Consider the following 13,233-nt stretch of genomic DNA (forward strand, 5'->3'; position numbering starts at 1 on the left):
CAGGACAGGCAGAGATTCTTGCCCTTGGAGAGTTTATATTTGGGGTGGTGGGCACACAGGGGAGACTCAGTAAGGTTATTAGCCCTCCGTGAGGTCTGGACTTTTGCTAATGAGCCAAATGTTTATTTACATTTGGGCACATCCTTCCTATAGGCCTTGGCTGTGTGGTGACACCTCACCACTGCTGTGTTTTGTCAGCCAGCAGCCATCGGTACACAGAATGTGCTGCCAATAACCCTTGATGTCCGGAAGGTGTTCCCGCCAGCCTTGCAGGATCCCACCTGCCTGTCAGTGGAAGGACGGAGTGTTTTACATCAGCAGTGAACTGGGTCAAAGTTTAGTCAATCACAAGTTGTGTAAGAACTTGCTGTGGCTGGTCTAAGGACAAAGGCCTCCCAGCACTCATTAACAACTATCTGTTCAATGATTATCTCCCTGGGGCTTATTGTGGTGAGCCCGTCCAGAAGCATGATGGACAGTGGCCATGATCCAAAGTCCTGCCCCTGACGTCAGAGACGAGCCTCCCTGGGTGTAGCCGAGGGGTGGGGCCTTTCTCCTCAATGGGATTTAAGACCAGGAGGCTCTGCGACCCAACAGCGAGCACGGCCTTCCCACTGGGAACGCACGGCTACTAGCAGGAAGAACCGCGAAAAGAAACCCTTGGATCTCTCATCGAGGTCATCCCAAAACAAGAACAGTAGGTAGAGATTTTTAATTTACGTTTCTAAAAATTACAGAGGTAACACCAACCCGTTTCCTTTTCTCCTTAGAGCTTCGGCTGTCTCGTGATATGTCACCCAAAGAAGCATGTGGAGTTTCTTTGAGGGTGTCTGTCATTTTGTTCAAGGAGCCTGTGTTTTCTGTTTCAGGAAGCCTTGGTGTCCGTGGCCCTTAGCACAACCCTGCAGAAATGCCTCCTCAGCTCCAGAATGGCCTCAACTTCTCAGCCAAAGTCATCCAGGGCACCCTAGACAGCCTGCCCCAGGCGGTGAGAACATTCGTGGAAAACAGCGTGAAGCTGTGCCAGCCTGAGCACATCCACATCTGTGATGGCTCCGAGGAGGAGAACCAGCAGCTGCTGGAGCACATGGAGGGACAGGGCATGATCAAGAGGCTGCGGAAGCTCAACAACTGGTAAGCCGGCGCCCAGCCCTAGCATTCACAGCCTCCCCTCAGCTCCTGCAGTGCTACTGGCAAGAGGTGGATGGAGACCCAGCAGGGACTGGGGTGGGTGGGGGTTGTAGACTCCTTTTTTTTTTTTTTTTTTTTTTTTTTAAGAGTCTTAAGTCTTTTTCACTTAACGAAGTGGCTGGAATCATACAGACTTCAATTTAATGATATTCATAGAGTGACTCAAGTCTGCAATGAGATGGTACATACAGACACTTTTTGCCAGCTAAATCCCTGATTAGAATGACAGACAGACCTGCCCTGTCCTAAAAGATAAGCTCATAGCCTAGTAAATGTCTCCTTGACTTTGCCCCAGCTGGTGTGGTTGTCCACAGTCACGGAGCACTGTCAGTATGGTCGGCATCAGCGAGGTGTGCAAAGAGCACGACAATGAATGGGACTGGCCCATTCCTACATGATGCTTGACTGAAGGGAATCCAGGGATCCCTGGGTGGCGCAGTGGTTTGGCGCCTGCCTTTGGCCCAGGGCGCGATCCTGGAGACCCGGGATCGAATCCCACGTCGGGCTCCCGGTGCATGGAGCCTGCTTCTCCCTCTGCCTGTGTCTCTGCCTCTCTCTCTCTCTCTCTGTGACTATCATAAATAAATTAAAAAAAAAAAAAAAAAAAAAAAAAAAAAAAGAAGGGAATCCAAGGTACAGATGCAATGCACAATGGTGGCACTTCCCTCTCCATTCCTAACTTGTGTATTTTTTTTTTAATTTTTATTTTTGCAGCTGGTTGGCTCTCACTGACCCCAAGGATGTGGCCAGAATTGAAAGCAAGACAGTCATCATTACCCAAGAGCAAAGAGATACTGTGCCCATCCCCAAAACAGGCCTCAGCCAACTAGGTCGCTGGATGTCAGAGGAGGACTTTGAGAAAGCTTTCAATGCCCGATTTCCAGGGTGCATGAAAGGTGAATGAGACATTTGTTTGACTAGGAAAAATCAAATAGAGGCAAAGGCAAACCTCTCATTATTATATCTTCCCAATGGTAATTGTGACAGCACTGAACACTCCTGTGGCCTCAGATAGCTTTAAATTCATGTACGAAACTGGCAGCAGATTGAAAATGTATAGCTCACTTCTGAGATTGAGGATAGCTCAGCAGAACCCAGTGGCACATTTACGAAAACTCTTTCATTTTGGCATTCTGTTCACTTTTCAGTGCAGTCTTCAAAATTGGGGGTGGTGGTGCTGGTAGCCAGGGCCTGATGTTGCTAGTGGGGACTGTGAGAACCAGCTCACCTGGTCTGTGGTTGTGGGGTCATTTCTCACCAGTTCCCACCGACTGGCTCCCCCAGGTCGCACCATGTACGTCATCCCATTCAGCATGGGGCCCCTGGGCTCGCCTCTGTCAAAGATCGGCATCGAGCTGACGGATTCGCCCTACGTGGTGGCCAGTATGCGCATCATGACGCGGATGGGCACATCTGTCCTGGAAGCGCTGGGTGACGGGGAATTCGTCAAGTGCCTCCATTCTGTGGGATGTCCTTTGCCTTTAAAAAGTAAGTGTATTATTTCAGAATCAGAAGTTCGAACAACAAATCAGGTTGGCCTTAAACCCTGGGCCTTTGCTCTGGGGATCCCCAGGTGGGGACGGGGCCCACTCACCCCGGATGTGTCCTCCTGCGCAGAGCCTTTGGTGAACAACTGGCCGTGTAACCCAGAGCTGACACTCATCGCGCACCTGCCCGACCGCAGAGAAATCATCTCCTTCGGGAGTGGGTACGGCGGGAACTCGCTCCTCGGGAAGAAGTGCTTTGCCCTCAGGATGGCCAGCCGGCTGGCTAAGGAAGAAGGCTGGTTGGCAGAGCATATGCTGGTAAGGGGCCAGGAAGTTCTGCACACACACGGTGGGACATGGAGGTGGGAGCATGGAGGTCCGAACATGTGTGGAAGAGCATCTCCCATCAGGCAAGACCTGACCAGGGAGGACAGATTTAGAAATTCCACCAATGATTGTTAATGCTCTTTTGAATGCAATAGAACCAATAGAGCTCCTTTAGACTTTATTATGTAAAATGTACCTTTTGCTACCAAAAGACATAGATCTTGGGAACTTTCTCTTTGGGGGGAGGTGGGCACTCTTCTAGACTGAGCCACTGACCACTAGGAGGACAGGAAGGAACAGTTTAAGGAGGAATCTTGTTCCAAACAGATCCTGGGCATAACCAACCCCAAGGGCCAGAAGAAGTACTTTGCAGCAGCCTTTCCCAGTGCCTGCGGGAAGACCAACCTGGCCATGATGAACCCCAGCCTCCCCGGGTGGAAAATAGAGTGCGTGGGCGATGACATCGCCTGGATGAAGTTTGACCAACAAGGTAACTCTTTTAGGCCTAACTGTTGACAATAAGAATTGGACCCAAGTGAGCTTTTGGCTTTCAAGGCGTGCCAAATCCTCCCAAATCCAGTGTTTGGATTTTTCAGTTAGTTATTTCACATCTTGCAAAGCCTTAGGAATATGTATTCTGTAAGCATTCTTTAATTTAATATAGAATCTGGATTGAAATGGGGCCATATGTTGCTGCTTGTTGACACAATAAATTTGTTAAAATAGTACTGGAGGAAAACGGACGAGGAAGAAAGGGTTGTAAAAGTGTCAAAGTGGAAAATAATGCTCAGATGAGACAAGAGAAATCTCTTTTAGGAAGGAGGGCGAAAAAAAAAAGGACTTGAGAATTTGGTGCAAAAATTAGACTGGCCAGAGCTAAGAGTATTTGCTGGGTTTTGCTCGACATTCACTTCTACTTCTCTGCTTTAAAACCTTCCAGGTAATTTAAGAGCTATCAACCCAGAAAATGGCTTTTTTGGTGTGGCTCCTGGAACCTCTGTGAAGACCAACCCCAACGCCATCAAGACCATCCAGAAGAACACCATCTTCACCAACGTGGCCGAGACCAGTGATGGGGGCATTTACTGGGAAGGTATTGACCAGGCACTGGCCCCAGGCATCAGGATCACTTCGTGGAAGAACAAGGAGTGGACCCCCCAGGATGGTGAGCCCCCTCCGGAGGCCCCAGGGCTCTAGCCTGCAAGCACTGCTTGTTTGGGCCAGATGCTGAGGGGCCTCTCCTCTCTTGCTGTTGTAGGGGAACCTTGTGCCCATCCCAACTCACGCTTCTGCACCCCTGCCAGCCAGTGCCCCATCATCGACCCTGCCTGGGAGTCTCCGGAAGGGGTGCCCATTGAGGGCATCATCTTTGGAGGCCGCCGACCTACTGGTGAGCCTCTCCTTTGTTCAGGTTGGGGACGTGGGTGTGTTGCCTAGCGGAGGACATCCCTGGAATCTCTCCTTTTTCATGACCTTGTCAGAGGGTGCCAAAGAGCTCCAGTTTCCAAAAATCCCGGATAATTGGCAAGACACCTGGACCCTTTCTGGATCCTTGACCTAACGTAGCTTTATCCAGTTTACCTTTCTGTGGCACAGCCTTGGTGATGTAACTCTGACGACAGTTTTGCGCACTTCTGCTTTAGGGGGACAAAATTAGCTCAGTTAGAAAGATACCGTCCTGCCCTGTCTTTCCATTTTGTGAGATGCCATCGGCAGCCAACGGGTCTGGACCAAAGCCTTTAAGGGACAATTCTTTTCTCCTGCTACAGGTGTCCCTCTGGTCTACGAAGCTCTCAGCTGGCAGCATGGAGTTTTTGTGGGGGCGGCCATGCGATCAGAAGCCACAGCGGCTGCGGAGCACAAAGGTAAATCAAATGGAGGATCTGAAGTCACAAAGGGTGATGGTGTGCTCTGTGACTCTCTGTCTCTGTCTCTGTCTCTCTCTCTGCCTATCTGTATGTGCAGATACATGTGTCACAGTGCAACACCCAGCAGGTTGATGTCAACGATATATGGTACCAACATCATCCTATGAGAGCACTTACCAACCCAATTCCCCCGCCCCCCTCTGTCCATAGGCAAGGTCATCATGCATGACCCCTTCGCCATGCGGCCCTTCTTTGGCTACAACTTTGGTAAATACCTGGCTCATTGGCTCAGCATGGCCCAGCGCCCAGCAGCCAAGCTGCCCAAAATCTTCCACGTGAACTGGTTCCGGAAAGACAAGGAAGGCAAGTTCCTCTGGCCGGGCTTTGGTGAGAACTCCAGGGTGCTGGAGTGGATGTTCAATCGCATCAACGGGGAGGCGGGCGCCAAGCTCACACCCATAGGCTATGTCCCTGAGGACGGCGGCCTGAATCTGAAAGGCCTAGGTGAGATCAACACGAAGGAGCTTTTCCACATCTCCAAGGAGTTCTGGGAGAAGGAGGTAGAAGACATCCAGAAGTACCTGGACGAGCAGGTTAACACCGACCTCCCCTACGAAATCGAGAGAGAGGTCCTTGCCCTGAAGCAAAGAATCAGCCAGATGTGATCAGACCCGAGAGCGTCACCTTTCCAATCATCCCCTTTTCTAGTCCTTGAGATGTACCGGGAGCAGGAGGGAGCACGATGTCCCGAGCGGACGCCGCCTATCCCACCGTAATGACCACACTGATGAGCCGATTCATTTTCAAATGAAAAATGCTTTCATTTTTCAGATCAGACTGCAGATTCCAGGCTCGTAACTATGAGATCAGGAAGGGAAATCATAGCAGGTCTCCAAAATTCACTACCCGATGCACGTTTGTTCAATCCTGAGGACACTAGGCAGTTAGGCTTTCCCATTCTTATCACTTCAGCTCTATCAGTTAGCCGGAATGCACAGATAAAATACTTGAGCTGTATATATGGGTGTGTGAGTGTGTGTGTGTGTGTGTACTTCTTGTTATCTGAGGTGTATATAGTACCTTAGGAAAAATCTTGGGCAAGATGACCTAGTTGTTGCTAGAAAGAAATGTTGCTTTATTATTAATATGTGTGTTTAAATTATTTTTATATACTCCTGTTACTTGCCTTTACGTAATTTCAGTGTTTTCCCTGACACTTCTTGGAAAAATCGCAAAATAAACTTTTGTAGAAAAGATGAATTCATTTGCTTGGTTTTTCTCATCCGAACTGCCGAGAAGCAAGGAGCTCTCTGATGGAACATCTTGTGGTCGGAATCGCCTCCAAGGGAGGTGGGGGGCATCAGGATCGTCCCTAAGGATGGAGTGAGCTGGGGGAGGGGGTGTGGAGGAACAGAAAGGAGCCGGATGGGAGGTATGAGCAGAGAGGATGTCACCCCGGGGTGACGTGGCACCACAGTTTGGGTTTCTGAGTTAACCACCAGTTACTGTCTAGAAGCCACTAGTGAGTGTCTTTAAACGATAGGTCCTGTGTAACCGAGTGGGAGAATTTCAAATGTGCTTTTTGTTGGACAAAAGTTTGGGTCTGGGGGCTCAGCTTCCACATTACATTGAGGCCAATTTCACGGACTTTGGTCAGTCAACACTTCCTGGCCAGAGCTTTTCTCATCTGTCATCCACGACGGAGGAGAATAGAGAGAAAGCCAAGCGGAGTTCCATGGTGCAAGCATTAATGGAGCGCCTTCTGTATACAGAGGAGTGCGCCAACGGTGGGCTGCCCTGATGAGAGCAGGTGGCGTGGTTTGGCCTCAAGCCCTCACCTGATCCCTGTGCTCACAGCATTGATTGGGTGTTTGGGAACAAGGCAAAGGAACCCGGAGCTGGGCATGACACAAGCATTCAGCAGATAAGTGCGGCATCTGGGCTTGCTGTGTCCCCGTCTGCGCACAGGCGGTAGAGCGGCTTTACCCCTCACCCCTCTGCGAGCTGCGTGTTCTCAGATTAATCATCACACCCCAGCACCTCGGCTTTCCTTGATTTCACCACCTGCAAACTGGCTCCTTCCCCTAAACTCCTTTGTGCCTTGCTCCACGTGGAAGGCGAAGCCGAGATCACCCCAGTCTCGCAGCTGGGGAAACTGAGGCCAGGGGCGTCCATCGGAGCTGGGAAATGGCAACCAGAGTCTTCTTTCCCTTTAAAGAGCTGAGAGCTGACCCAGCTCTCCCGACAAAGTGTCATGTTCTACTGTCAAAACCACTGAGGGGGAAAAGCCGTTTAATGGAATTAAATGTTATCTGCTGTATTAATTTAAATCGGTGGCTTTCGAACCTGTTTTTTCCTTTTCGCTACAGAGCCCTTGCTTGACATGTGCTCTGACTCAGAAACCAAATGTCTGAGGGAGACAAAGCAGGGGAGCGTCCACGCCAGGCTGGGGAGAGCGGGGACCCGGGTACGGGGCTTCTTTTTCTCTGCCCCTGCCCCCTGCACTGGCTTCCGAGGTGGTTCCCTGGACCCCTGAGAGGGGCTCCCAGGTAGTTTGGGCCCCGGTGTTAAGATGCAGGCCCCAGGTGTCCTGTTCTAGGCCATCGGCAGGCAAAGCTGGCCATTCCAGAGGTTTTTACGCTCCTATGCGACATCATCCATGCACCCGGTGGCCTGGTGTATGTATGACCGTGTGGTCTCCAGGCCCTGGAAGTCTGGGGAGCAGCCTAGAGGAAATGCCTGGAATAGAATAAATGTCTCCAGGGAACTGCAAACCCTTGCCTTTGGTCCTTGACTCATTTTCCTCAAACTACACCGACCGAGTGCTCCCTCCACCTCCAAGTCCTGCCTTCTGTGCCGGGACCTGTGGCTGCAGTAATCAGGACACTCTGCCCTTAGTTGCCCACAGTACCGTGTGGTGCCTCAGTCTCTGCGAGGCAGAAGCACTGACAAGGCCAAGTTGGTTTGCAGGTGCGACTCCTGCTCAGCTCCCCCCCCAGCACACATGAGCCCGGGCCGCCTCAGGCTGAGATCTCCCACTGGATCCCAGCGTGGGTGCCACCCCCAGGCCCCCAGAGCAGTGCTGGAGCCTGGGTTAGAGCCCAGAACACAGTAGGTACACAGCAAATATTGTAAAAGGACAACAAATCTGCCTTTAAGCTCACTCGAGGCATCCAGGGGCAGCGGGGCAGGCAGGCGGGGCGAGGCAGGGGTGCGTTTGGGGGTTGCAGGTGCTTGCACGTTTTGCCCTCTCTCCTCAGGCCCAGCAGCCCCGAGGTCCCCGGGCTGCCCACTCACCCTTCTGGGTGCCACACAGCATGTTCCTCCCAGAGCTTTAAGACCACTGGGCACAGGCCCCGGAGGCTCCCTTGACCTCTCCCCTGCAGAGGGCACCGGATCAGTGACCTCTGCCATCATGGTCAGCAATTGCAGTAAATAGGGCACCAGGTTCCATCATCTATGGGAAAGGGCCTGCCTCACCCCACCTGCCCCTGCCCTCCTGCCTTTCCCGGGGGGCAGTAAACACTGGCGACCTTGGACACATCCCAGCTCTGCCTCTGGCCAGCAGTGTCACCCGAAGGGACACTTATCTGTGTCGTAGGGCAATAACATGCCTGCTGGGGTCTGATGAGGATAAAACAAAACAGCCCAGCTCGGCGTAGGCTCTGGGGTCCCGGGATCCGGGTGTGAGTCATCACCCTGCACCTTCCTAGGAGTGTACCCTTGGGTGATTGCACAAAACTGGGAGCCTCATTTCCTCATGTGTAAAATGGGCATAACAGCCATATCTTCTCAGGGGGTTGAGAAAGTCAATCGTGATGTTGTGAGTAAGGAGCCTGGCACACAGAAGGACATGGTTGCAATGTCTGGGTCTTTAATGCGACTATGCTCGCACGACATGGGGAGCAAGGAACTCACTGTCCCTCAGGGCAGCTGGCCCACCAATGACCACCCTGGGCTCCAAGAGGCTCTGGGGTGCTGCGCCTGGGAGGGACACAGGGTAGCGGGGAGCAGGGTAGGGAGAGCACGCACTGACCCAAGCAGCTCTCCCATGAGGACGAGGGCACGCAGTCACCCAGACCAAGGTGGAAAGAGCACCAGCCCTCCCCTCCACTTGGGGCTGACATTACCATGGCTGGGCTGAGGTGAGAAGCTGAAATCACCCCACCTGGCCCCCCAACTACCCCCGGCTCAGGCATCTGGGATGATGGCATCCACTAGACCTTGTCCCACAGCTGAGGGGCTCCCAAACATGGGTCTGGATCACCTCTGGCAGTCATTGCCCCCACCGGTGGCCCCTGTCCTCCCCCAGCACTGACGCCTTCCGGCTGCACAAGCGCCACCCAGAACTTTCCTCCAAACCACGGAGCTGGGTGGGGGTGGGGGGGTACCCTCCAGTTGAGAAGACCCTGAGTCAGCCCACATCACCCCGGTGAACTACAAGGAAGTTTTCTGCTTGGGGTGGAATGGGAGCTTGAGATGGTGACAAAGTCCTGACTTTTTTCTGCTTTTCTAGAGTTTTGCCTCGAGTTTTCCTGCCCCAGCGTGGACAGGAAACTGAACACAGTGGGGCCCCTGGGGGAGGCTGCACCCCCGGGGTTCTTGTCAAGGACCGCCCCCCAGGACCACCGCACAGAGGCCAGAAGAGCGACAGGTGCACAACAGACGTGGAGCTGCTCCACGCACGGTGCTCCCTCTGCCTTGGCCCCCCACCTCCCCAACGCCCAGCAGCGGGACAGAGCCCAGAGGTTTCTCTGATGCCGCAGAGCTGGGCTTTAGGGCTGCCGCAGAGGAACAGCGGACGTCATTGGTCCGCGGCAGCACCGTGGCGGGGCCAGGAACACATTTGCTTGGCTGACACCTGTCACCGTTTTTCGCACAACGCGCGTTCCTGGGGGCTGGCTTGTCTGGCACCTGCTTGGCGCCGAGGGCCCCCTGGTAATGGGCTATGTAAATGTGGGAACGCGCGCCAGGCGCGCCAGCCCGCTCGGCAGAACCTTTCTCCAGGCGAAGCAATTTGCAGCAAAATATGCTGTAAATATTTGTTCAGCCCAGGAAAATGACTTTAATTGCATAATTAAACTCGTTGTAGATGCTGCTTCTGGACAAAACGACCGGAGAGAAGCTGAGACCACAGCTGTCCCTCTGAGTTTGTTGAATGGAGGGGACTGAACATTTGTTTGCAAAGACTTTGCTCTGCGCCCTCCCCCCACTTCCTTCGTGCAGTGGGGGTTTTTAAAGCAGTCAGGGTGGATGGAGGAAGGGGCTTGGTGGCTGTGGGAGGGGCAGGTAAAATTCCCCCAATCTGAGAACCAACAGCAAAGGTGCCCCCAGCCCACCCACCTCCCCCCCCAACAGGATTTGCACTGTGTTTTCCAAAAGTTCTAGTGAGCGGCCCACCTCCCGTGGATAACTGGTAGTAGCTGGAGCAAATGATCAATTCCCTTAGTTGGAAAAAAAAGACTAGATCGAAAGGCGTTTGTTTTAGAAGAAATCATTGCATTCCAGCCATTAGTTAAAAAAAACAGGCATTCCTGGCTAAAGCAACCGTGCCAACACGACATGAAGTGAAAGAAGCTAGCCACAAAAGACATGTCCGGGGAACCCTGGGTGGCGCAGTGGTTTAGCGCCTGCCTTTGGCCCAGGGCGCGATCCTGGAGACCCGGAATCGAATCCCACGTCAGGCTCCCGGTGCATGGAGCCTGCTTCTCCCTCTGCCTGTGTCTCTGCCTCTCTCTCTCTCTGTGACTATTATAAATAAATAAAAATTAAAAAAAATAAAATAAAATAGAGTTGCCTCTTAAAAAAAAAAAAAAAAGACATGTCCGTTGTGCAATTCCCTTTATGGTAAGTGTCCAGAATGGGCAAAACCACAACAAGGAATTAGATTTGCAGTTGCCAGGGGTCGGGTGAGGAGAGGCATCGAGGAGCCAGGAGCGGTTGCTAACGGGGATGGGGTTTCTTTTCGGGGTGCTGAAACCACTCTCCAATTAGATTGTGGTGAAGGTCGTAGAACTCTGCGAATATATTGAAAACCATTGAATGGAGGATTTTAAGCAGATGGATTTGACGATATGCGAGTTATAGCTCTTAAAGTGGTTGGAAAAGAGAGTAAATTCAACAAAAACAAAAGTATCTCTTCACTGGCATTAGAAGCCTGTCGTCTGCCAAAGGCTCTGAGCTGGACGCCTGTGCTCGCCTTGTCAAGAAGGCAGCACGAACTGAGGGGTGAGGGAAGTGACGGGGCAGGTGCAGCCCCCTTGAGATTCCCTCCCAGAGACAACCAGAAGGCTTCGGAGAAGATGGAAGAAGGACAGACCTTCTTATTATAGGGTTCAAAGTCATCTAACGGCAGGCCCGTGAACCTCTCCCAGTCGTCATGAGCAGCACCATAAAAAATCATCTCAACCAACTGCTGGGAGAATCAGGCCTGAGAGAAGAGACACCTGCAAAAGTCGTGAGCCCAGCAGGTGGCAGCGCTGGGACCACCCTGAGCCTGGGACTCCAGGCCGGCTTGCATTGGCATCGAGTCAGGTGCTACAATCCCAACCTGGTCCTCAGCAGAGAGAGAAACCCCGGAGTCAGGAGGCCAGAGACCATCCCAGCTCTGACACTGGGTTGGGAAATGCACACACACTGGCTCAGCCGTGGAAGGGAGGGTTGGGCTCATGACACCACATAAGGGCGGGTCTGGACACGGGTGCTCTAAACAGCAAGGGCTCCAGCCGTGCAGGGGGGTCCACTTCCCTCTCCCCCATCCCCCTGTAGCAGAAGCCTGGGGACTGGGATCAGGGATATGAAACTAGTATCCCCTGCAACCACTAGAATCCTGGCAGGGTCCGGGGATGGGCTCTTCCTCTCTGAGCCTCAGTTTACCCAGTGGTACCTGAGTGCCCTGCCTTACCCCCTGGAAGTCTTTTCACCTCCAACCTGCCATGAATTCGGAGCCATGTAGCTCTTCGGTGAGACTCTTAGAATTGGGGTTTAGTGAGCCCAGGTCCAGGTGCAGGGAGAAGGACGAGGTGGAGAGGGTGAGCTTCCTTCAGGGCCGCAAGAACACACTCCACTCGCGAACAGCTCACCTGCTGCTCCTCAGCATGCCTGCGACCACCCCGGAACGCCCCCCCACCCATGTGTGTCCCACCTGAAGACACCATCCACCGCTCACATACTGCTCAATTCCGCCTGTGCCATGTCCCCAGGAAGGACGGTGTGGGACAGGACAGGATGCTCTCCCTCTCCGACACATCCCCGGTTCCCCTCCACCCTCCATCTGGGGCCAGACACTGGCTTCCCTGCAGGCCAGGAAGGAGAGAGAGAGAGAGAGAGAGAGACTCCTGACCTGTGGCTGCTTTGGTCTTCAAAGACACGGGCAGTGGGGTACTCAGCTGGCCTTGAGAGAGGCCCTCCCATCTCCTGGGAAGATGAAAGGCACCTGCTCCATGGCCCAGGGCAGCTCCAGGCACGGCAGCCACGGGAAGCCAGTCCCTAAAGGCCTTGGCTGCCATTCAAGCGCTGGCCCCTGCAGGGCTCAAGGCTGCTGTGGGGGTCTGGGTGAAGGCCGCTCCCTGAACCCAGTGGGGCCCCCTGGCTGGTGGTGAAGCTCTCCACCAGGGGCCGAGGCTCTCGCATCTGGGCGAGGGGTACACGCATCTCACGGCCCCAGGGGACCAACCGGTCTGGCCAAACTCCCCCGGGCTTTGGCATAGGCCCCGCACCCCGCGGTCCCCTGGGTGAGCAGCACACCCCGCCCTCGGAGGTGAACTCCGGTCTGGCCTCAGTGGGCACAGGGGCTGTGGCTGTCGGAGGCTCAGCGAGGGCTTCATCACCATTAAGAGCAGAGACCGGGGAGCCAGAGGCCCCGGTGACTCATGCGGCAGCTGCTCCCCGTTATGTAAAGCGGAGCTCAGAGCCATTAGCCGATAGGAGACGGAATTTACATTTTGAATTAACTTGGATCATCAGGATGTTTCCTCTCGACCCGGGGAAATTAAACATAAAGTCAGAGGGGCCGTGGGCTGGGGAGGTAGAGGCTTGGCCAAGCATGCCACATTGGCTGTTTCTTTTTCTTTTCTTCAACAGGCTGCAGACAAAAGGGGACGAGAGGGCACTGCCACAGAGTCAGCCTCAGAGGCAGAGGGAGATGGGGAGCTGAGATACTCTTTCTCTCTTTCTCCCCGGACAGAAGCACAATAGATCCGTGCAGCAGAATTAAATTCTGATCGTCCGATTGCCTCCGTCTCTTCCTCCCCTAATAATGGTTATTTATCGAGCACTTACTATGTGCCTGGCACTTAGCTAAGCACTTTAAGAGATAAGGGAGGGTGAATTTGTCTTCCCCCTGCACCCCCTTTTCTGGT

At 53.3% G+C, this 13,233-nt stretch overlaps 1 protein-coding gene across 1 annotated transcript; it reads left to right on the forward strand.

The window, feature by feature from the left end:
• Positions 1–603: 603 nt before the first annotated feature.
• PCK1 (phosphoenolpyruvate carboxykinase 1) lies at positions 604–6,131 on the forward strand. Its single transcript, NM_001197143.1, is given in 10 exon segments — positions 604–701; positions 870–1,134; positions 1,906–2,087; positions 2,476–2,679; positions 2,809–2,996; positions 3,333–3,495; positions 3,946–4,170; positions 4,264–4,395; positions 4,775–4,870; positions 5,084–6,131. Coding segments are annotated over 9 exon segments (1,869 nt in total). The 5' UTR covers positions 604–701; positions 870–910; the 3' UTR covers positions 5,539–6,131.
• Positions 6,132–13,233: the final 7,102 nt, after the last annotated feature.

The sequence above is a fragment of the Canis lupus genome, chromosome 24 (genome assembly GCF_011100685.1).
Source record: "Canis lupus familiaris isolate Mischka breed German Shepherd chromosome 24, alternate assembly UU_Cfam_GSD_1.0, whole genome shotgun sequence".
Classification (NCBI taxonomy): domain Eukaryota; kingdom Metazoa; phylum Chordata; class Mammalia; order Carnivora; family Canidae; genus Canis; species Canis lupus.